Source organism: Gopherus flavomarginatus, chromosome 5 (genome assembly GCF_025201925.1).
Source record: "Gopherus flavomarginatus isolate rGopFla2 chromosome 5, rGopFla2.mat.asm, whole genome shotgun sequence".
Taxonomy (NCBI): Eukaryota; Metazoa; Chordata; order Testudines; family Testudinidae; genus Gopherus; species Gopherus flavomarginatus.
In genome coordinates this window covers 83,713,530-83,738,511 of record NC_066621.1, presented here as the reverse complement: position 1 = coordinate 83,738,511, position 24,982 = coordinate 83,713,530, and the positions used below count along the sequence as shown (strand labels likewise).

At 44.8% G+C, this 24,982-nt stretch overlaps 1 protein-coding gene across 3 annotated transcripts; it reads right to left on the bottom strand.

The window, feature by feature from the left end:
* Positions 1 to 347: 347 nt before the first annotated feature.
* Positions 348 to 24,043, bottom strand: ACCS (1-aminocyclopropane-1-carboxylate synthase homolog (inactive)). 3 transcript variants are annotated; one of them, XM_050955292.1, is made up of 15 exons: positions 22,981 to 24,043; positions 21,018 to 21,628; positions 19,537 to 19,596; positions 16,568 to 16,638; positions 15,872 to 15,941; positions 15,270 to 15,336; positions 14,321 to 14,418; positions 13,556 to 13,633; positions 11,645 to 11,745; positions 10,872 to 10,961; positions 9,725 to 9,770; positions 9,432 to 9,573; positions 8,653 to 8,795; positions 7,841 to 7,994; positions 6,293 to 7,631 (listed from the first exon to the last, which is right to left on the bottom strand). In XM_050955292.1, the coding sequence occupies exons 1-15, from the start codon at positions 23,615 to 23,617 to the stop codon at positions 7,333 to 7,335; spliced, it is 2,667 nt and encodes an 888-aa protein (XP_050811249.1). In that variant the 5' UTR covers positions 23,618 to 24,043; the 3' UTR covers positions 6,293 to 7,332. The 3 variants fall into 3 exon arrangements, with proteins under 3 accessions (XP_050811250.1, XP_050811249.1, XP_050811251.1); XM_050955294.1 differs by lacking the exon at positions 22,981 to 24,043 and adding an exon at positions 22,379 to 22,454; XM_050955293.1 differs by lacking the exons at positions 6,293 to 7,631; positions 7,841 to 7,994; positions 8,653 to 8,795 and adding an exon at positions 348 to 3,321.
* Between the last annotated feature and the right edge of the window lie 939 nt (positions 24,044 to 24,982).

Here is a 24,982-nt window from a genome sequence, read left to right as displayed (position 1 = left end):
AGGGTGCATCACATAGTCTGTACTTCTTGATATATCCCTGTGCCCCGCACTTGCTGGGGATGGGGAAGATGAAATGTATTGTATAGCCATGACATAGCCTATACCGCCTGATGTCTACATCCCAATGCCCCCCACTTGCTGGGGGGGCAGTGGGGAGAAGAAAGTTATTGCACATTAGAACCCTGCTTCTCATAGCACCAGTTGAAGGGCATGAAATGCTAGGGAGACCTTCCAGCCAAGCTTTCCACAGAAATGCTCATGTAATAGAAATACTGATTGCAAGTTGTCTGTCATTCCATATTCTTCTCCTTCCCAAAAGCACTCAGAGGAAAAGGCAGCTGTCACGCTTTGCAGCAGTATTAATCTTTAATCAGTCGAGTGTTTTCCGCATTCAGGTGTTCAGGGAAAAAAGGGTCACGAGGAGGCTCTGCCTAGAATAACTAAGTACATGAGCATGGGCTGTGCAGTCAGAATCTGGTGGGTAACGGCAGGGAACAGACAGAGCAGCTAAAAATAGTATTTGCTTCCAGGATTTCTCTAGTCTATTTTTGATGCTAGATTTTAATAAGGTTGGTTGAGTTCTTACTAAAAATGACTGTTGCTAGCAAGTTAAGGACAAAAAGTAGAATATTTTTAACCAACACAGACTAAAGTACTTTTGTTGACTGCAGCTAAATTAGGAACAAGGAAATGGTCAGTTGCCAGTGATTTATATAATCAGTAATAAATAAGACACAGCTTACTACCCTATTAATTTTGGTGAAATTTGGAAAACTGGAATGAAGAAATGGGGGGCACACAGAGCCCCTAGCCTCTGGTTAGCCAACCCAGCACTTCAGTCAGGTCATAATGGTCTACAAGTCAAAGAACTGGTGGATGGCAGACATGAATACCCCCCGTCTCAGCCCTGGGTCATCCTCCCAATAGAGTTTAACATGTTGATACCTTGAATGATTTATCTCCCAGACACAAAGAAAATAAGTAATAATTGTGGGGGGAAAGGACTGAAGAGAGCACATAGAACCCCTGGTAAGGGGAGAATAGGGGAGACTGGTGGGGAAAAGGAGGGGAATATAGAGTCCCTGCTCCGAAGGGGGCTAATGGGGGACAATGGGGACACAGAGCCCTGTTGTGGAGGGGGAAACATACAAAACCCCTGCTGGGAGGGGAATGGGGGACCCTGCTATGGGGGAGGAGGGAATGGAGGGATCCAGCACGCCAGGCTTATGGCAGAGGTTGGAACAGAGATTTCCCCCCTGTGCCAGGTGCTATGTATGGGGGATAATGGTTTAGGGAAGGTGAAATTTGGGCAGAATCCCAGGCGGAGGTGAGATTGGGGGAAGTTTTAGGGAGTTCCTGAAATGGAGCAGTATGGGAGGGTGAAACATAAGGAGATATGGTGTGAGGGGAAATGGAAGAATGCAAGGAGCCCCTGTGGTGGGCAATGAGCTCAGCCTACAGAAGCTACAAAGTGTGTATAGTGTACTGTCAGGACCTTTTCACATCAGCATCACAATCTTACTCCCATCCAAATGATGAAATACATCCTAGAATATCCCTGAGGAGATATCTGAGCCATTACCGATTACCTTCAAAAAGTCACGAAAGTCACTGGCGAGATTCCAGAGGACTGGAAAAGGGCAAATATAGTGCCAATCTATAATGAAGGGAATAAAGACAACCTGAGGAATTACAGATCAGTCAGTTTCGCTTCCGTACCCAGAAAGATAACGGAGCAAATAATGAAGCAATCAATTTGCAAACACCTAGAAGATAATAAAGTGACAAGTAACAGAGCATAGATTTATCAAGAACAAATCATGTCAAACCAACCTAATAGCTTTCTTTGACAAAGTAACAAGTGCTGTGGATGGGGGAAAGCAGTAGACATGGTATATCTTAACTGTAGTAAGACTTTTGATACTGTCATTACCTTCTCATAAACAAACTAGGGAAATACAACCTAGAGGGAGCTACTGTAAGGTGGGTGCGTAATTGGTTGGAAACTATTGTCTGGGAAGAGTTTATCAGTGGTTCACAGTGAAGCTGGAAGGACATACCAAGTGGGGTCCCACAGGGATCAGTTCGGGGTCTGGTTCTGTTCAATATCTTCATCAATGATTTTGATCAGGGGTGGCCAATCTCAGCCTGAGAAGGAGCCAGAATTTACCAATGAACATTGCCAAAGAGCCACAGTAATATGTCAGCAACCTCCCATCCGCTACACTCCTCCAGCCCACTGGCAGCCCCGTTAATCAGCACCTTCCCCTCCCTTCCTATGCCTTCTGCCCACCACAGTCAGCTGTTTTGCAATGCATAGGAGGGTCTGGTGGGAAGGACTTAGAGGGCACGGAAGGCTTGGGAGAAGGGGCAGGGGCCTCAGGGAAAGGGGAGGAGTGGTGGCAGAATCTGGGGAGAGCAGGTGATTGAGCAGTGAGCACCCCACAGCACACTGGAAGGTTAGCATCTGTAGCTCCAGCCTCAGTCAGTACCTGTGCAAGGAGCTGCATATTAACCTGTGGCTCTGGAGCCACAGGTTGGCCACCCCTGATTTAGATAATGGCATGGAGAGTACACTTATAAAGTTTGTGAACAATACCAAGCTTGGGGGAGTTGCAAGTGCTTTAGACGATAGGATTAATATTCAAAATGATCTGGACAAACTGGAGAAATGGGCAAATGCAAAGTACTCCACTTAGGAAGGAACAATTAGTTGCACACATACAAAATGGGAAATGATTGCCTAGGAAGGAGTACTGTGGAAAAGGATCTGGGGAGCATAGTGAATCAAAAGCTAAATATGAGTCAACAGTGTAGCAAAAAAAAAAAAAAAAAGCAAACATTGTGGGATATATTAGCACAAGTGCTGTAAGCAAGACATAAATAGTAATTCTTCTGCTCTACTCTGTGCTGATAGGGCCTCAGCTGGAGTATTGTGTCCAGTTCTGGGTGCCACATTTCAGCAAAGACATGGACAAATTGGAGAAAGTCCAGAGTGCTCTCCCGTTGACTCCTGTACTCCATCTCAGTGAGAGGTGCAGACGGAGTCAACGGGGGAGTGGCAGCAGTCGACTCACCGCAGTGAAGACACCACAGTTAGTAGATCTAAGTACGTAGCTGAAGCTAAGTAACTTAAATTGATCCTCCCACCAGCATAGAACAGGCCTTAGCTGGGACAGACTTTGCCCTTTCTGTTCCAAAGGAGAATTCAAACAGTCACAACTCATCTTGGTGCTGCTTCCACAGCTACATTCTCAGTTTCTGGAGACAGCCAAGCTTAAGAGTCTGGCCCACAGATACCTTCTTAGACAGTCCTCACACCTGTAAAATCATTTGCACATAAAAAATGTCTAACACACAGCACACACAAACAACAGAGCACGCAACCCTCCAGTTAGGGTTACCAGATAGCAACAGTAAAAAAAACGGTACAGGGATGGAGGGTAATAGGCACCTATATAAGAAAAAGTCCCAAAAAACGGGACTGTCCCTTTAAAAATGGGACATCTGATCACCCTACCTCTAGTATTGTTTTCCTGACATTTAAAAAAAAAAAAAAAAGTCTTTTGCCCTAATGTATGAGCAGTATGTTATGCCCCCCCCTTGCAAATATGCACATCTTTTTGTCTCTTTTAGTGTATAAGAAATAAAATAAACCCCTTAGTATTGTTAATAAGAAACATTTTACTGACCAGTGAACATGACCATCTGGGAAACACCCATTTCAAAGTTGTATATTAAAATAATTTCAGAGTTGTATATATTAAAATTCACCAGTTCTGCGAATGACTAAAGACCAAGGAGAAAATAGAGCCAGCACTAGTTAATGGGTTGCTTTTGTTTATTACAGAAATCTAAAAAAGAAATAAAATAAAATAGTGTTTTGATTTATTACTGCCTGAAGAGTCCTTTCACGTCCTTCATTTCAGAGAGCCTTCTCCCTCACTTTGCTACTGCTAGACTGAAATTTATGCAGCTCCGTGATGCCTTGGGAACATCACAAAGGGGAAAGGAGTCAGTTTGTCTTTCCTTTGGCTCTCTATTCTGGCATTTCTCTTCCCACTCTCTTCAAAGATGTAACCAACTCAATAACTTAAGTCGTGCTTTACCCTTCACAAGCAGAAATTCCAGTGTAAATGTGAAATAAATTTTAATCAGCACAGAGAATTTACTAAAAAAATATGGCTAAAGTCTGAGAAAAGAGGATGAGTTAGTAAGCAAATAGAAATCTTTTAACTATTGCATTGTTTTGGAACGATACCCTTTTCTAGCCTCCTCCACTTAGGCATCTAAAAACACTTGATGAAAATTTTCACTCCATGCCTGAAAACTGGGGAAGCATTATCCCCATTTTACATTTGATTCACTTTTGTCACATTGATTGTGGCAAGAATTAATTCACTCCTAAAATCAAATAAACCCAATTTTTAGATAATGTAAGCTGCTTCCCATCCCTTTTAATGATAGACACTGCTCCCTTATCCCTCACTTTATACAGGTTAACTGTTCCTTTTTCTTTGATAAAGAAGGAGAGACTACATCCTTGCATGGAGTGAGCTGGGAATTGCTATCTGCTTCGGCAATGTCTTTCAGCCAGAGAAAAGGTGTCTCTTTTGAAGCCAATGGCTTCTGGAGAGATAAACTGCAGGAAAGGACCGTCCTGTGTAGGGTGAGTGGTTGTATGAACGTAGTGCTCTTTCTTTTATTGCTTGAAACACCCCAATCATTGTTGGTGTGAGTGCCTATGAGATATGGGAGCCCACCTCTTACCGTTCACTCAGTCCAGCTCTTCATGTATAATATCGATGCTGAAAGGAAAGTTCCAGGCTGGATAGAAGAATACTTCTGACAATGTAGCTCCTGTTGCTCTGGAAGATAGTTTTACTACACTGATGGACAAACCCCTTCTATTGGTATAGGCTATACTACAGAATTCTGCTAGCACAGCTACAGTGCCGTGGCTGTGCTGGTATAGTCCCCATAGAGGTAGACATGACCATTATGAGATTTCAGTACATTCAGCTATGTTAAAACACAAGTTCAGTTACCACCAATGGTACACCTGGGCATGTAACAGGAGTGGAGACCCCCTTCATAGATTATATTCACAATCATATTTATTTCTTTTCTAGGACACAACTTGCTCTTGCCCTGGATTAACACGGATGGCCTAATCTACACTTAAAAAAGATAAGTTGACATAGCTACAGTACACATGGGTGTGAAAAACCCACATCCAAATACCATAAGTATGCCTCTCTAACCCCCAGTATAGATGCAGCTAGGTCAACAAATGAATGCTTCCATCACTCGGGGAGGTGGTGTTCCTATATTGCTGGACAAAATCCTTCCATCACTGTAGGAAGCATATACACTATAGCACTACAGTGGCACAGGTGTGCTGCTGTAGCACCTATACAGGTATGGGCAAACTACAGCCCATGGGCCGGATCTGGCCCATCAGGGCTTTGGATCCGGCACGTGGGATTGCCACCTCCGTGGTGCTGCAGGCCCCACACTGCTCCTGGAAGTGGCCAGCACCATGTCCCTGAAGCCCTGGGTAGGGAGGAGGAGCAGGGGCAGAGGGCTCTGCACACTGCCCTCGCCTGCAGGCACTACCCCAGCCACAGCTCCCATTGGCCAGGAACGGGGAACCGTGGCCAATGAGTGCTTCCAGGGAGGTACCCACAGGCGAGGGCAGCGCGCGGAGCCCTCCGTCCCTCCCTCCCCCAGGGGCCACAGGGATGTAGTGCCAGCTGCTTCCGGGAGCGGCGCGGGGCCAGGTCAGGCAGGGACCCCTTCCCTGAGCCCCCTGGTACATCCCACACCTCTCCTACACCCCAACCCCTTGACCTGAGCCTCTTCCTGCACACTGCACCCCCTCCCATATCCAACCCCCTGCCCCAGCCCTACATTCATGGCCCTGCATGCAATTTCCCCACCTAGATATGGCCCTTGGGCCAAAAAGTTTGCCCACCCCTGACCTACACTGTAGACATTCTGTAACTCCTGGATGTGAATATAATACATCCTGCTTTGTCTCAGAGGAAATCAAACTAAGGGCAAAGGAAAATGCTTTACACCGAGAGATCAGTTTACCAGCTACATTACAGTTTATCACCATCTCACAGAATGCAGCTCAAACAGGCTCTTTCAAAAACTAAAGAATCTTGTGTACCAGAAAGTTACCCTCAGAAGCTGTCTGATGTAACAGTTTAGATTACATTTTTTTAAAGTTCTTTGATTGTGGGGAAAAAATCATAGAATATCAGGGTTGGAAGGGACCTCAGGAGGTCATCCAGTCCAACCCTCTGCTCTAAGCAGGAACAATCCCCAACTAAATCATTGGAAGGTGCTGGCTTGACAGCTCTGAAGAGCCTGGCAGCAGCAGGGTGAGCACTCTCTATACTGTCCTGCCAAAGTGCCTTATTTCTAACCAGAACATCCTCCTAGTATAATGGAGCTGTCTACTCTCGATGACCCTCTGCATCCTTTGCCCATTTTGTTGGCAATTCCTGCTGAGAAGCTATCAGACCCAGTTGTGATGATGTTCTTTTATATGAACACAAAAAGCTGGACTGAGATAGCCAAGCTCATTTAAACACAGGGCACCAGATCACTATATTATATATTTTAAAATCACAATGGACCTGAGGCTGTAGGGGAACTAGTGATCCAGAAGTGAAAGGCTCCATAGTACTAGTTAGCTAAGTCATTCGATCCCTTCTGTTGGAATTTCTCTCTCTCTCTCTCACAGACAGACACACAAACAGACAGACACACACACACACAAAAGTGGTCTAAATATGAATACACTCTTATTTACCCCCGGCTGAGAGTCAGGGCAAGTGCTTGGTTCTAACTGTCAATACATGTCATATTACAGTGGTTTGAGGAGAAACACATCTTCTGGGGCTGAAGGAATTAGTTTTCTCTGCACCTCATTCAGGGAAGAATATAAAACATCATAATTATCTCAAGTTTCTGTCTCCCTGGGAACAGTGAGAGGAAACAAGAAGCAGCATAAAAGATGACACAATGGTGCCTTATAAAAAGAGCCAAGAACTTATTCATTTGAAAGGAATTATAAAATATGAGGCAAGGGGCAGTGGCAGAAGCAAGCCCTGCATCCCCTACCCATACCTCAATACAGGGAAATGGGCTATACAATACAAAGCAGAGATTCCAAAGAGGAGGCCTGGGTAGCAGGTTTTACAAAGTGATTTCCTCACTATACAGAAAATACATTATTTGCAGGAAGTCAAATACCAAGCAGTTAGGGCTCCAGTGTCAGTCCCTTCTCAGATAAGGCCCATGGAGGAACAGGGGTCCCTACTGTTTCCCAACCAGTTTGCTGAACACGTCATAGATCTCTGGCTTCTCCTGTGCAAACTGCTCTGCTGTGTTCTTCTGCAGCCAGTCAGATGAGCGCATCTGCTGCTGCAGGAGGCCAATGAGGTCACCGAGGTTAGAGCCACCAGTAGAAACAGGCTCCTGGTGATGGGACACAAAGATGACCTCATCTGTACTGTCTGCTTTGCCGTCCTGGTCTGACTGGCAGGGCTGGTCCTTGTCCTCAGACAGAATCTCACGCTCCCTCTCTTCCAGGACTCTACGGATCCGCTGCATGCCTGGGGTAGTGTGAGGGAGAAAATAACCCACAAGGGTTACAACAAAAGCAAAAGAATCCCAAAACCCTTTTCAAATCCAAATGGACTTGGAGTAGGGAAGTGAAGAGAAATGGAGGAGGATAGGGATAGAGGGTAATTTGAAAAGGGAATGAGGTGCCCAGAGTGCAGGCAAGATTGGGTGATGGAAAGGGGAAGGAAATGCCACACACCTAACTGTAGTCGGTGGGTTTTGTCAGCAAAAATGATACGGAACCACCCTGGCTCACTGCACTCAAAGGCTTTGCCACAGGACAGTAGAACCTTGTTATCCAGGAATCGCCTCCAGAGCAGCATCTCCTCCTCAAATGTTCCTGTCCTAAGGTACTGGGAGCAGAAGGGTAAGGCGTTAGTAACATGCAGGTCACGCAACTGAGAAGCCTCAGTGCTCAAGATCAGTAGTAATGGAATTGGGACCCAGCAGCCACAGAGCTCTAAGGAGAAGGCTTTCACATGGAAGATGGAGAAGTTTGATTATCCAACTCTCTTTAGCTCCTCTCTTTAGGAGGAGCTGCAGGACATGGGAGCCTTGAATTGAAGGGGGGAGAAAAGTGGCAGCCCCCACCAAGGAAAAAAGATGAGTAAACTATAACGTCCTGGGGAGATGTTTTCTGTCTCCTAGCTGCTGCAAATGGGTCAAGCTGTGATCCCCATGGGACCTGGGGAGAGTGGTGAGTAGCTAGGATCCCTGAGGAATTGAAGCAATTATCGTTCCTAAGAAGAGGGGCTGGGGCAAAGATGGTGAAAAGAGACAGAATGCAGTTAGAAAAGATCCCAAGCAAGAAGAAAAATGTGTATACAAACTAAAGGGACCCATGAACCACACTTACAAAAATATCCTGCACCTCTTCCTTCCAGCTCATCAGAATGATTAATTAGGATTCAGCAATGTGTTTGTACAACTACAGCTAACTCTCCTCCAGAATCCATTGCGCCAAATGTTTGCCTAGCCAGAGAAACAGCCTCCTCTCCTGGGACCACTGACCTTTCGGAAATCGATCCAAACAAAGAAGCCGGCATTGCGATTGAGGAAGGGAACCCCAAGGGTCTTCAACTCATCTGTTACATAGGTATGGGCAGCTTTCAGACGGGCATGGTTGGCCCGCAGATATACTTGATTGATCCAATCTAGCCAGGAGGAGAAGAAACTTCACAAATTGACCAATAGTTCAGTTTCAAAAAGATTTCCTCCACGATCATTTATGATATATGGAGTGGAATTATAAAGCCTCTATCCATCTTTCACCCTATCCCCTTCTTTTATCATCCTCAGATTCTCCTCCACTGCAGTACGCTAGAACACAAACACTATTCAAGAGCTTAGTGCCTGTCTTGAATTCTATCCTCTTTTATCTAATCTCCTGGTGGAAGTTTCCTTAGACCTCAGATGTCTGTTGTGAAGCCGCTGCAATTTGTTAGCGTGGAACCCAAGACAGAGCTAGAAATCTGTTTCACAATTCCCAGAAGCTCATATCCTTTTAATTCTCCTCAGCAGACTTTTCAAAATGGGGACCTCTGTTGTTCAAGTAACTGCCTCCAAGCTGTTCCTTCAACCCTGCTCATCCTGAGCGCACCTTCTCTTTCAGTGACAATCCTACATAATTGTCAACCACATCTAACGTGCAGCCCCAGCATTATGGAAGGTTGTCATTTTAGCTGCTTTAGCTAGAGACGCCTTGAGAATTTAGGGAACAAATCCTCTCAGCTCCCAGGATAATAGAGAAAGGCAGATGACTATGTGAGAAACCACTCTCTCAGACTCACCTCTGTCTCGGAGCAGCTGTGCCACTTTGTATTGGACAGGTCCACAAACTCCATGGAAGTAACACAAGGAGGCCACTGCATTGGCAACATCTTGGTTCTCTGTATACAAAGTGCCAAAACGAATCCCAGAGACAGCAAAATCCTGCAGGAAACACACACACACTGATTACCCTACTGCAAAGGAATGCAGGATCCCATCACCACTATCTTATTCTTTCCAACACAGGGTCAAGGCCTCATGGGATATCAGGCTGATTGCATAGCTGAGTTAGACCTGGCATGACTACACTCACCTTGCTAATTCCCCACATCACATGGGTCCTCTGTGGATCAGGCAATCTGCATGTAGAAGGATGCACACAAGGCAGTTAGCGTCATAGGTGCAGAAGCTTTTGGATCACCAGTGCAACATTCCAGAAGCAAAGAAGCAACATTGCACAAGGACAGACAACACACCAGGGGACATGAATGAAACAGTATAAGGCTAAATGGAACCTACCTTTAAAGGGACACTAGGAACTAATTGTATACAAAAGTTGGGTCTATCTTAGGTATTTATAAGGCATACATCACTATATTATCTAAGTGTGACACTCTAGTTACAAATTATAGGCCAGACTGTTATAGCTACACATACAAAAGTGCACTCAATTCTAAAAGAATCAGGCCCCTGCCAACATGTTTTATAAAAACTAAAATGACTTTTTTCATCAATTGTTTTAAAAATGTCAATGAAAACATGAGATTTTGGGGGACAGTTTTAAATTTTCCCTTGCAATGTTGTGAATTCAAATTCAGAAACAGTGGGCTAGCACCCGAAAGTGAAACTGATTAGAACCCGAAAATAAAATGGACCAATCCAGTTTCACTGTCCCAAATGAGTGGTGCACAGATAAGAAAAACAGATTCACTGGGAAAAAGTAAAAGTAAATTTAAAAGTTCTCTATTCAGCAATCAAATGAGTTATTAGTAACACAAGCAAGGAATATTTTTAAGTATGAGCTTTGTAACTGCTGTGTCCCTTTAAAGCATTAACTAATAAAACTCGTTCCCAGACAAGTAGTAAGATCTCAATGCAGCTGCTTCTGCATTAAACAAAAGTAAAGAATGAAAAAGACTACAATCCTTACACGCACCATTAGAACCAGGGGAAGGGAACAGCAGTGTTTGGCAAAGGAAAAGAAAGATAATGATCAGCAGGAAATGAAGCCTCCTTTTCAGGTTTTTAGAAACGTTGCAAACAATGGACTAATGAACACATTCAAACACATTCAAAGGTGTATCAACCTGCAAAGTACACTGGAAAGAAGGAAACTATGAAGCAATCAACATGAGGCAGAGTCTACTGGGGCACGAGTCAAATCCCAGTCACAAACCACCAACATGACAACATGTTGCACAATTGCTAACGGGTGGCCAAGGAAGCAGTGCAGACTTTACCTGTCCATGCCAAGAACACTATGGAACGTGGCTGATTCGTCAAAAACTGACAGCATGTAGATCTCATCTACTATTACATGCAATTCATGCCTGAAAGAGAGAAAACGGAGACTGTGAGAGAATAATACTCTCATAGTCTGAGGGCTGCTTCATGTATGCAGAAAACCAGACTGAGGTCCATCAGACTCATTTCTTGTCACTTATCACAACCATGACACAGAAAGAGTTTGTAGTCATTGCTAATTCAGGCTTATTAACTCTCTCATTTAATATCCCACTTGAGTAAACTCTATCACCATCTACAAAGGATGGACAGAAATTTAAAGGGGAGTGAGTAGTATGGGAGAAGGCTGGAATCCCACAACTGTCTGTCTTCTAATGTGCACATATGAAACAGCTGTGGAAAATGAACCCCGTATCCCGTATCCCATGAACAGCAGAGCTGCTGTATCTCACCATATCCCCATGAATATGCAGCAGACATAGCAAATTAGTGCCTTGTATAGCTCACTAGAACTCCAATAATCTCCAATATCATATCATATCATATGGCAAGTGCTTGGCCAATCCAAGGGTGGAGAAATGACTGCATGGTCCACCATCTTATCTCCCCATTCTCTAGTCTTAAGCTCTTTGTTGTGTGGACTAGAATAAGTTATTTTCATGGCAGAGAGGAAAGTTAGAGCCAGAAAGACACAGACATGCTGACTGGTTCATCAGACTCAGAAAGTCATCTCTGACCTGGGTCTCCTCAGACCCTTAAACTGCCATACCTTTTAGCAAACTCCAGGTAGTCCCGTAATTCTGACAGGGAGTAGATGTCCCCTAAAGGATTTTGGGGGTTCAGGAGAATTAAGGCTTTCACACCAACACCCTATAAAACAAAAACACAATATAATGTTAAAAGAACAATACCTGTGGGGTAAATCTTCAGCCTCCTTTTCTAAAACCACAAGACTCCCCTAATAACTCACACCTTCACCATGCACCACAATGGCATCGCACCCAGTGCCCAGAACTATAGGAGAAATTCAACTATGGGATGTTTTAGCAGGAGGACGAAGAGATTCTTGAAGCTACCTGGTTCATAAAGTACTTTGTGGCCTGAAGCCTGGTTTTAAGCACCACTGACATCTGGTATACTAATCCCTGACAAAGACTCTCTTACATTTCCCCCATTGTGAAGAGGAGCTGAATAGATGCTGCAGCTGTGCCACTGTAGCACTTCTGTGTATACACTACCTGCACCAACAGGAGGGATTCTTTCATCAGTGTAGGTAAACCATCTCCCTGAGAGGTGGTAACTAGGTCAATGGAAGAATTCTTTCTTCAGCCTAGTGCAGATTACACTGGGGAGTAGGTTGGCTTAACTATGCCGCTGGGGGGTGTGGATTTTTCATACCCCTGAACAATGTAGTTAAACCAACTTAATTTTCTAGTGTAGACCAGGCCTTAGGTGGGAAGAATAGAGTTGTGATGGCATCAATTAGTGGAGTGGGGAAGTCAGAACTCCAACAGTGTGATCAGAAACTGCTCACATCCCAGAACATGCTTTGGAATGGGAGACCCCAGAATGGATAAAAATTGATTATTAAAAAAATAATAATAAAACAAATCAGATGTTTTAAATTTAAATTAAATTGAATTTGAAATTGACAACCTACATTAAAGCCTAAACTTCTTATAATCTATTAAAATAATTTAAATAAAATAAAAATTATAATATTAAGAAGTACATATCTGCTTTCAAGTTTTAAAGAAAATCAGATCACTTAACCTTTGGAAGTCACTGGATAAGCAACTGGAACCAGAGTATGTCGACATGCTAAACAAGCTTTTGACAGCTGTAGCCTATTCCGCAAGTACAGAGAGAATATTTTCCTCATTTCAGTTTATTCAACTAGTTCAGTTCAATGATTAATTAATTCAAAGTTAAGAACCTAACTGGGAGTTGAAAAAGCAGGAAAGCTCATTTTCCCTCTTCCAATCTATGAAAAAAATTAGGTGTGAGAAGATGACATCTGCCAGTTCTAAAATCTTGAAGAACATGGTGACCAGAAACAACTGAATTCATTATCTACAGATAATACTTCATTTGTTTAATAATTAGTTTTAAATGCATACATGTTTTGATAAAAAAATTTCCATATGTATCCTGTACATTTAGGGTTATTTTATTTATTTTAAAAAAGCTGTTTTTGTGCATTTCTATCCAAACAAAGCTTGACGCAAATCAAAAGTAAAAAAATTAATCATCATATAGTAAAAAGTCAAATGATACAATCGCTTACATAAAATTGCATAGATACAACGTATTCTCCCGTTAGCAAAAAGAAGCACCACATTTAGTACAAAAGCTATTAGTTTCAAATCAACCTTTTTTAATGGTTCCCAACCAATGAGAATCAATCTTTCTTTAGGAAAATAACTAAAAAGTGCCATGGCGGAACACGATTAAGATTGATGATTTAAATCATGATTAAAATTGGTGATTTAAAAATCAATTTACCCTGGGAGATCCCAGAGCAGATGACATTCCAGTGATGCAGAAGTATGTCTAATACACTGTATTAGAACTCACAGTTAAAATCTGCCCAACGCTTCATTGTTCTAGATCTGCACCCCCACTTTCTCCTGCAGACACCACCAATGGGTCCAACAAGGCCAGGTTCAGCCACACTCACCTCTGACCGGGCATCCTGTAAGGCCTTCTCTAGCTTGTCCACTGTGAGCTGGAAGGGCCGGGTGCTTGTTCCAGTGATCTGAAAGGCACCCACAAGATAAAAGCAAACAATGTTACTACAGATCTTCCATCAACCATTTCTGCATTAAAGTATTTCCCAAACCACAAAAGCCCAGTAACAACCTAGATTCCCTCTTCCTCACGCTATGGAGGGAACAAGGAAATAAATAAAATAAAGGAGACACTGATACTGGATCTGCCATACATACAGATATTGCCTGGTTATCCTTGGACAGACAGGACAATGCAAAGTTCCCATATGTTGCCCCATCCCTGGGATCACCTTGAGGAGGAGAGTTCAGTTGATACTTTTTCTATTCTTGGTTTTGCTTTGTAAAAAATGTCAGGTTTGCAAATTTCCAAAATTCCATTAATGTTTGTATAATGGGAGCGGAATGCTGGACAGAAAGGGCCATGGGCTAGTGATCACATCATAAGACTGGAAGCCAGTCAGTGAATTTTGAATTCTAATCCTGGTTTGCACACTGAATCTTGTTGTGGCTTGGTACGTCACTAAACTCTATGTGCCTCAGTTTTTTCAGCTGTAAACTAGTGGTGCTACAGGTAAGCTACAACTAAGCGGTGTTGTGAGGACTCTTTGAAAAGCTCTTGAAAGCCAGAAAGCACCATGGCAGTGTTACTGTGTCTTCCACCAATACCAATTCTTTCTACCTGCAAAGTTTTGTTCCCCCATCCCAATTCTTACCTTGCTGTCTAAATAGGCATAGACCAGCTTGACGTTACCATACAGGAATAGACTCTGGGTGATACCACCATAAAAGGGGGTAGCAATCAGAACAGCTTCTAAAAATCAAGCAAACAAAGCCAGTTATCCATTAAACCAGTGTTTCCCAAACTTGGGATGCCGCTTGTGTAGGGAAAGCCCCTGGCGGGCCGGGCCGATTTGTTTACCTGCCTCGTCCGCAGGCCCGGCCGATCGCAGCTGCCACTGGCTGCGGTTCACTGCTCCAGACCAATGAGAGCTGCTGGAAGCGACGCAGGCCGTTTCTTTCAGCAGCTCCCATTGGCTTGGAGCCGCAATCGGCCGGACCTGCGGACAGGCAGGTAAACAAACTGGCCCAGCCCGCCAGGAGCTTTTCCTACACAAGCGGTGTTCCAAGTTTCGGAAACACTGCACTAAACTCACAATCTTTTCTTCCTTACTAGGGCACTCCATCTGAGCTTGGGAGTTTTTGCTTCTGGTTCCATTTTTGAGGTCCATGGGAACGTTTAAGAGTTACATTTTGTCCGCTTTCCTTTAGCAATAATTTTGTGTTTTACTTTTAACTCCCAATTCCAGGTCTCAGCGCATCAAACAGTCACCCTTGAGAATCCACTCAACATGAGTGCAGTCCACATTTCTAGAGCTACATCCAGAGGTGTAACTACATTAAAATGGCAAAGAGTGCAGGGAGAGCCAAAAGTGAGACTGCAGGAGTCCCACTGAGGAGGATATACATTTGATAGTAAAAAGTTCATGGAGGCATCCTCCTCACTTGTGGTTGCACTGAAAAAATACGGCATTTGGCAGAAACTCCACAGTAAGTCACAGCCACTCTGCAGTTAAACCCAAACATATGGTATTTGTAGTGTGACTACCATGTTGCCACCCAAAAAAGTATATTTTCAAAAAACTGGAAAATAATCCCACTTACCCCCTGGATCACAGAGAACTGTAGCTAATGCAGAAAACAGAGAGCCACAACCATTCAACACAATCACCTACAGAAGAGACAATGGGAGCAGATGTTAATTCTGTTCATTGGAATGCACCACCACAAAAATAATTCCTGACAATAACACTGGAATCTGCTCCCTCCTCAATCCTTTAGCAGAGCAAAACTACTCTTGACTCAGTTATGAATCCAGCTTCAGGTGAATCAGCAGACCAGTGCAAGGGAGCCCTGGGACTGGAATGACTGAGGTGCACTGGCATAGTAGGGCCCAAGACTGGAGCAAAAGGTGTTACTACAAAGCATGACTGAAGGCCACTTTCAGGATGGTGTGGGAGGCAAGAGTGAAAGAACAAAGGAAGCTACATGGTAGGACTGAAATACATTAGCTGAGCTGAATGTGAAGAATGTCTGGAAAAGTTGCATGTCATCTTCCTGACACTACTAGTGATCAATCCTTCCCATTTACGTGATAAAAGATTCAGACGGCTCACACTTAAACATTGTAAAAGAAGATAGAAGAACCTGTTTCACAGTGCATGGCAATATGTTAGAAGACACATCAGTGAAAAGCAATTACCCACGTTTTCTGCCTTGAGAGGTGCAGGAGCCTTGCAATAATAAGTCAAAAATCGAGCCACTTCCTCCCGTAAACTGAGAAAGACACAAAAGCAAAGATTGATTCAGTTTATTCTCCAAGAGGCTGGGCTCTCCACAGGTCCTCATGACATAGAAATAAAGCCAGGGAACGAGAGACTAATGTGTACAGCTAGGAAAAAATAAACAAAGAGGAAAACACATATCCTGGGCCACTTATTCCATACTATGGAGGTGGCTTGCATACATGGTAAAAGTCATGGAAATTATTTATAACTTCACACACATTTTTGAAAGATTTAATTTGTCAAGACATAGAACATAGGAAGGACTAACGGTCCAGCAACGTCCACTACAATTGTATAGAAAAGTGGGCACATCCACCTACTAAACATGCACAATACCTTTTTTTTTTTAAAGCAAACTGGAACCCACTCATATATTTTAGAATTGGATGAACAGACAGGGAGATCACTTAGGGATCTGGGAGGAAGAGGAGAAGGATTTAATAGCCTAGAGAAGCTTTATCCAACCAATACCGCAGAGCTGTTTGTACTTATGCATTCTGAACAACTTCGAAGTGGCCTTTTCCCATTGATGCATAAGGAGAACATCTGCATGGTATTTAGAAGGCAAGTATTTACAAAGGGAAACTTCTTGGAGACTTGGAAACTTCTACTTACAACATATGTCCTTTCCAATCAGGATATTGCAGCAGTGGAGGCTCCATGAGGTTCATATCACTCTGTGTCAGCTGTCAGCAACAAGGAGGAGACAGGTACAACCATTAAAATCAGAAACACAAACAAATATATGGACAGTACTCAAATGTACGCACACACACGCCCCACTGACTTCAGTGGCCTTACGAGGGGTTTTAGAAACTATTTGGCCATCAAAATTATGCAGCAATGCCTCCTTGCACAGAGATCTGCAAAAAGGAAGCACAACGGCTAATACAAAATGAAAGCCATGGAAAGGAGATCTCTGTGGATCACTTTTTGAACAAAGCAGCCCTTAGGGCCCTGATGAGGGCCTGTCCCAAGTTCTGAGGATACTAGCTTTCAACTAACTGAGAATTAAGGCCATGTTATGAGGGCGCTCTAAACAGGTCCAGAGAGCCTTGGTATGGCCCTGAATGGCAGATGAGTGGTTATTTTCTTCTCCTAATAGGAATGTATTACGTCTAGCTTTCAGCTATGCCCCAGTTTCAAATAGCTGTGTCTCCTCCACATCTATAATTTTGCCAGGACACGGTAAAGAGTAACAGGAGTTTTCAAGAGGCCTAAGAAAGGTGAAGTTAACCTCTTGAAAGTGCTCCTTTGGGTCTTCCTTATGAGGAAGGCATGCCTTTGGGTTTCAAAGGGAGTTTCACCTGAGTTGGGGGGCTGGATCACTTGCCTTTAACCATTTTTTTCCAGATTACACTTTAAAAAGTAAGCATACTGTTTTCATTTAAACATTTTCAAAGCTATAACTAGCAGAATTTCAAGCAGTCCAGTCCAAACATGTCACAAAGGGAAGCAGAGCTGTGATCAGAGGAGGTGTATTTTATATGAATGGAAACAAATCAACAAACATTTACATACAGTGCATTCTCATTGATTTCATAAAAGGAGCCCAGATTTAAGGGTGGGGACCAAAGAGGAACAAATGCAAAGGAGTAAGAGGGAAACCAACATGCAGATGTTAAATCATATAATTTAAAAAAAATCTGGGTTGGGGTTCTGATGCCTTGAGCTGGGGCTCTGATGGGTTTAATGGGGTTGCCTTTCATCCCATGCAGAATAACAACTTTGGGTGGTGTACCCTTTTACAGCTGGATATGTATCCTGAAGTCTATGTAACACACAAGCGAGCCTCATTTGCTTTCTCTCCTAAACTCAGCTGGCACAGCAGTGCAACAGCAGGCTTGGCCCAAATGACAACACAATGGGAAGTAAAGGAGTCCTTTAGGATGATGCCACAGAAGATGACGGAAGCAACTGGGTCAATTGGCAGGGAACAATATCGGAGATCTCATCTCTGGGTTGTCAAGTCCACAGAATATCACTGAACTTAGGGGTAATGAATTACAGTTACTGTTTTCACTTACAAAATATAGGCATTGGCTTCCAAGTTAGTGGCAAGATTAACATCTCATAACCTCCAGTAGCATACTGTTCTGTGAGTCAGTGCAGTAGCACTGGAATGTGGCAGTTCATACGTTGGAAGAAACATCTTTTCTCAGCTCTGAGCCTGTTCCAGTATGCCTGAGAACAAGCTCATCTGACTGCTGCTGATAGGCAAGAGCAAGTAACCCACTGTCATAACAAGGCTAATGAAGATACAGTTGTCCCTTCTCTGACGTGTTAACTGCAGACATTATACTAAGGGTATGTCCACACTACCCATCAGATCAGCGGGCAGCGATCAATCCAGTGGGGACTGATTTATCACGTCAAGTCTAAACATGATATATTGACCCCCGAGTGCTCTCCCCTCGACTCCTGTACTCCAGCGCCCGAGAGTCGCAGGCAGAGTTGATGGGAGAGCAGCAGCAGCAGTTGACTCATCACGGTGAAGACACCATGTTAAGATGATCTAAGTATGTAGACTTCAGCTACGTTAGTCACGTAGCTGAACTTGCGTAACTTAGATTGACACCCGCCCACCCAGTGTAGACCAGGGCTAAGTCCCAGGAGAAGAGGTAAATGGGGAAAGGAAGGAACAACCTAGACATTCTAAAAGGCACCTTGCAGGCTTCTGCACACTGCTATTAGGCAGCAGTTCTGCCTTACCTGTTCTGTTAGCTGGAAGGCCGAGTGTTGGGGTAGTGTTCCCCCGAGTCAGTGGCATGGCAGGCAAAAATAAAACAAGGAACATTTTGAGGGCTGGCAGTGACGGAGTGGGAGTGAAACAATTTCAACCAACTACAGTAGAGACTTGCTGTGCCACAAACTCAGTATCCCACCTTTCCTCAGCTCTAGGTAGGACAAACTGCTGTCTCCCCACATAACAGCCTGAATCTGGGTACATGGCTTAATAAGAAACAAGAGTTTCTTTCAGCCCAAGCAGTCTCTAGTTTGACTTATACTGTCCGTACTGCGCCTTTTTCTGGTGTAACTAAGCAAGACCACCAATTAGTGGTTCACCCAGTTTATTGGTAATACCTTCACTGGTGCCAAATCCTCTCAAGCTTTGAGATAGTTCAGAACTGGATCAGAACTGTACAGCTTGATAACAGGCCAAATCAAGCCTCCTCTGTCCCCAGATCTGTGAGACTTGGACTCATCTCTATGTGAATTGAAGAGCCGTCAGCAGAAAAGCAAATGTACTTTACTTTCATTTGGTTGTGTGTGCCAGGCAGGGCCCCAAAGGCAAGGCCTCAACTGGATGATTAGAAGACACTACCATTTCCAATCTATCTCTGAGAAGATAATTTAAAGAAATGTACAATCCAAAATGAAATAGGGAAAATGGACCAGCCAATGGCCTTCTGCATCAGTGCCAGCATGGAAGAGGAGAAGAGACATGACGGCTAAAAGGTAAGCGCTCTGGGAAATTATTGCTCTGTGAGGGATCTGAGCAACAGTTGCAATCCAAGCACATCATGAGTACTAAGTAGGAATTAAGTGGAGTATTCTATATTTCTTCTGGGGATGTGACTTACCCGCTTAGACATTAGATCAAAGCAGAGTTTATTCTCACTGGTACCAAAATTAATTATCCCCTGGAGAAAGAAAGAAATCATTGTTTAGGGAGACAAACTACCACTAGGCAGCACTACTTGCATTTCAACTTTGTTGTTGCCCCTGCTGCTGTTACTGTGCCATCTCAAAAATCCTAACAAGGTAAAGGAGATAACAATGGATGAAAAACAAGCTTCACAGAACACTCATCACATATATATAAACTAGTAATTTATACAAGTGCTTAATTTATTAGTCAGTAAGCACTCTAGGGATGGGTATAAAACAAGGGTTTATATTAGTTTATATAATGTGTATAAGTAATTTAACCTTAAATTGACTTGTTAATGTAAATCTGACCTTAACACAAGTTTATACATATTTTTCCTAGCTGAGAAAGCTGGGATTTACATTGCTGTGACACACAAATTGTGCTTTGGAAATATTTCCATGTTCAAAATATGTGTTCATCAGACAATGACATTGCATTCCACTAATTTACTCACGCACATGGAAACTTCATTTTTTACACAATGCCAAGTATGAAGGCAGCTTAGAGTATTAGTCTTTTCTCTTGGCATGCTCATGTCACAGTACAATAAAGTACAGAAAGAAAAAAACACATTAACATATTTTCACTTCTGAGGCTAGGGTAGGTCACTGGAGAAATTTAAAAAAAATACACAGGATGGTATACTTATGACATTATTACAGCTTGGAGCCAGTTTTAGGTATTGAATTTTAATTTCTCTTGTAAATAAATATAGGCAACACTGAAGAAATGATAAAGTTTGTCCCTTGGGTTGCACTTATTGTATTGAATAATAATGTGATATTGGTATACTTTGTGTTAAAGGTTCTAATAGTCAACTCTCATGATACTGCATTGCAGGAGAGACAGTGTTTGAAGAAGTTAGGATTAGTAATTTTAAGTTAAAATTACTGACATTTAGGATCAGAACCTAGGACTTATTTTTAAAAAACCTCATATACTTATTACTTTAAAAATTTTAAAAAAAATACATTACCCTGAAATGCTGTAAATCTCATACCCTTGCAACAAGCCTAATTATATTGCATAGAGCAAGTGACAGGCAAAAGGTAAACAGGCAGCATCACCTTTGAAGGGTGAATTAAAAAAATAAAAAATGCAGTTTCCTAAATGTCAGTGTTGCAAACTCCTCCTTGGGTTCTGAAAAGCCAGCTGGGTCTTTCTGCCTCTTGCATCATCAACAGTGATAACATGTTGCAACCAGAACTCAGTGGATGACATTGGAGATGATGCAGAAGGGAGAATACAGTTCCAGCTGCTTTATTAAAATGAAAAGATTGACCTGACTGGCATCTGTGAGATAAAAAAAGTCATGTTCTAACCCAAGTCCTGTCAGTGAGTCTGAGAAATGACCCTGTTTGGTGTTTCTCCTAGCAAGAAAGAAGTGCACAGCAGTGGAACCTCACTCACATTGGGATTTTTGTCTTCATCGTACTTGTCAGCATGATAGGCCTTGTATCCCTCTTCTGTCGAGCCACGAAAGAGATTGGCAATGTTTCCTCGAGTGGAGAGGAAGGGGCTGCTCTGGAACTCACCAGGGTTACAGAAACTGTACATGTCGGTCCTTCTCTCAGAAAGTGGTCGCCCTACCTGCATAGCCCTCACCTCCTGCAGGCCCCCTCCTCCTCCCATCCCAGCAATGTCAGACAGCACCTGGATGAAAGGAAGTGCAGCAGAAGAGGAGGAGCTGCTGTTGTTCTGCTTTAAGATGCTAAGCATCTGAGCAAAGACATTGAACATGCGAAACTCATGCTCCCGCTCCAGTTCAAAACGTCGCTGCTCCAGCTGCATCCGCCGTTCCTCCACTTCCATATCCCGCTGCAAACGCCGCTCCTCCATCTGCAGAAAGCGCTCCTCCATGGCCCGCTGCGATGTCAGAGTCTTCAGTAGGAGGTCATCAAGGGGGTCCTTCACTCGCTGGCCTTTCCGTTTCTTCCGCAGGCGGTGCAAGGTGGAGAAGCCAGGCCGAGGGCCCACACTGTGGATCCGGGATGAGGACGCTACGTTGGGCTCACTGAAACCTGCAGATATTTAGAGACAAAGAGAAAACTAAATTTGACAGTGCAGTGTACTGACTGATGTGAACATACACTACTGCCCTCCACTGGACCAGTTTGACCCAGGTCTGTTTATGTAACCCCATTGCCTTTCTCTGACAAAAATCAGATCTGTCCATGGCAGAATGCCACAGGAAAGATGAAGTCAAATCTATAAGGTACATCTGAATGTTGAAAAAAAACATGTTTTTCATTTAACCTCATATGTTGAATTTGCCATTATGTATCCAAACTGTGGTCTATCCAGTTCAGTATTCTGCCTCAGGCAATGATCCAAACTAACTCTAGTGGATGACAAACCCCCTCTCTTAAATAGGGCACTTGGCCAGTTCAGCAAACATCATGGTGAATGGAACAGAGGATTCCTTCCTGACTTCACAGTGATCAGCATGAGGTCACTGTCTCCCTCCCACACCACCATGCTGTATGTATTCAAGACTCCATCCATCCCAGACTTCTCTAAAATCCCAATGAATTTCTAGACTTGATGCATGGAAACCAATTCTGTAGATTAGTTAAATTTGAGGTAAAGCTGTATCTTCTTTTACTACATCTAAATGTGCTTCCACCAGTCACTCTCGAGGAGTTTCCCCTTTCCCAATTTCTGTCTAGTTAGTATATTGAGACTGAAAAACACAGTGTCCACTAATTAGTCTCAATGGACACATGGCTAAAAAGACTAGCTACAAAGAGGCATAAGAAAGGAATGCAAACCTGTGGATATTCGTTTTATATCTGCGGATATCCGCTGACCACGTTTATGGCTCGCAGATGGATGCGGATCCAAATTTTACATCTAAAGCCGTGCAAATCTGCGGATATCCATTTTATAGCAGCAGACCATGTTTGCAGATTGGATGCAGATACAAATTTTGTATCAGGACAGGGCTCTAGGAATGCAAGATAAGTTGATTCATCCAGAGGGTTCTAGCCTAACAGTGAAAAGAATAGGGACTCCTATCACAATGTGGTATGAGGACTCAAGAGAGCCCTTTTAATGTTCAAATGAGACCACAAAATATGAAAATTCTATCTGGATTTGAGATGCTTTGATAGAATTGACATGTAGGAATTTTGCACAGCACGTGTGCCTGCCTTTAGGAGGTGTCAGTCCCTCAGTTTCACACACCCTAATGTGCACTGATTTTATGTGTCTTTTATACCAACCTGCACTAAGAGACATTTCAGGAAATATTGAAAGGCTATTAATGCAGAACGTATTACTCTACATTAAAATTGTCTGGGCCAAGGAACCTCAACAGAATACATAGTTGGTAACACCAACCTCAGGCTTGAATGAGAAGATACTGTCCTACCTGAAGGTGAAACACTGGTTTCAATGGGAATTTCCACCCTGGAGATAGGAGAGTCATTCTGGGCCCTGTCCAAGAAAGCTCTCTCCATCTCATGCTCCTCAGGGGAGCCCTGTTGGTAAGACATGGATAGTGGGGGCTCCGGGGTCAAGCAGTGTTCATCGGAGTCCACCTCCTCGCATTTGATTTCCATCAACTCAGGGTGCTGAGAGTGTCCGAAAGGTAGAGCTGAGGGGGTGAAGTGGTGATGGTAGTTCTCCACCATGCTTCCTTGCAGTGCCTGCTGAGACATCACACTGCCACTCAAGGAACTGTAAGAGAGGGAGGGACGGCTGGTCAGCACCCGGTCCATCACCTCATAGAATTTCCAAGTCCTGCCACCCCTTGGGGTCTTGTTGTTGTCTTTGATCCTACGGTACTCCAGCTTCATCTTTTTTATTTTCTCCCGGCACTGATCCCCAGTCCGGTGGATGCCCTTCTCCCTCAACACCTCAGCGATTCGGTTGAAGACATGCTGGTTTCTCAGGCAGCTCTCCAGCTCCATCTGAACGGACTCATCGGCCCAAAGCTGCAGGAGCTCCACCACTTCAGGGTCTGACCAATTACTGCCCCGCTCGTACTTCTTCCCCCGAAAATCCATTATTCCTGCCCCACCCCAGTATACGCAGAACTCCTGGGGCACAGAGCCAGGAGTAATGGAAGGGATGGGGGACGAGGAAGTGGTGACAGGGTTTCTGTACTTAGCCCAAGTGTAACAAACCCCCAGGAATGTGGGAGAGGGGGGCTAACACGGGGCTGGGGTCATTTGTGACAGGAAGGCCTGGCTCAGCCAAACCATTGGGACAATCCTCCTCAATTGCCTCAGGGATGGCTCTGCCACCGTGGTCAGGTGGGGGGCTGCCCCCCCTTTGCCCCGCCTCGCGGGAGCTCTGCCCCTCCCCCTTTCCCTCCGGGAGAGGCTCTGCTTCCCTTCCCCTCAGGAGGGCGGCTAACCCGCTTGGGCCCGGCTCGGCTCGGCTCGGCTCGGCTCAGCCCAGCACGGGTCAGCCCATCCGCTCTAGCCGGGCGGGGCTCCTGAGCCTGGGCGGCATGTTCACATCCGGGGTGACGGCACATGCGTGCTGCCCTTATTCCGGGATAACTTTGGTCCGTGTCAGTCACTCTCCTCGCTCCCCGCGGCCGGGCTGGGCGAGCCGCACGGAGCCCCTCCCCCTCCCCGGCCCTCTCCCCCTCCAGCCCTGTCCCGCCCCCTACTCCTCCAACAGGGGGGCGGAGCGAGCCGGGCTTGTAGCCGGGCAGGAGCTAGCGGTGGCGGGGGTCTGCTGGGGAGAGGGACGGCGCTGCCAGGCGGGGAGCTGAGTTCCTCGGCCAGGCAGAGCCGCTCCCCCCAGCCCCGCCGCGACGGGCTGCCTCGCCCCAGCAGCTCCCTGGGTTATAGTGAACCCCGCTCCCGCCTCGGTTATCCGCTGGGCACAGCCGGGGGTGGACAAGGCAGCGGGGGGTAGCCGCGCCGGGATAACACAGCAGCAGCGGACGCTGATTTCCTGGCTGTCGAGGGGGCGCCCTGCACGCGGGTCTGGGGTCGAGCGAGGCGCGGAGGGTGGCGCCGCACCCACAGTCCCGGCCTGGCTTTACGGGCTCGGGGAGCGGCGCTGCTGCAGCCGAACCGAGCCGCCTGCTTTTAGCTCCGTTCTGCAGAACCGGCCTCGCCCGCTCCTCGGGCGCGGCGTCCGACGGGGGCAGGAGCGCAGAGGTCACTCCTCTGGCCTTCACCAAGGAACCTTATTAGAACAGGGAAATACCGTTATCCCTAAAGCTACTCTGCCCCTGGAGAGTTGTTGGCTTCTAGGCGCCTCTGCAACATGCCTGTTTTTCTACTATAGCTTCAAAGACTCTCCTCCCGTGGCGGAGCTGTGGGGAATGTGTGCGCCACCAGGGGTAGCAGGTTTGTGTAATCTTGGTGCCCAGAACAGGTCCAATTCCTGCCTCTCCCCGACACACACAC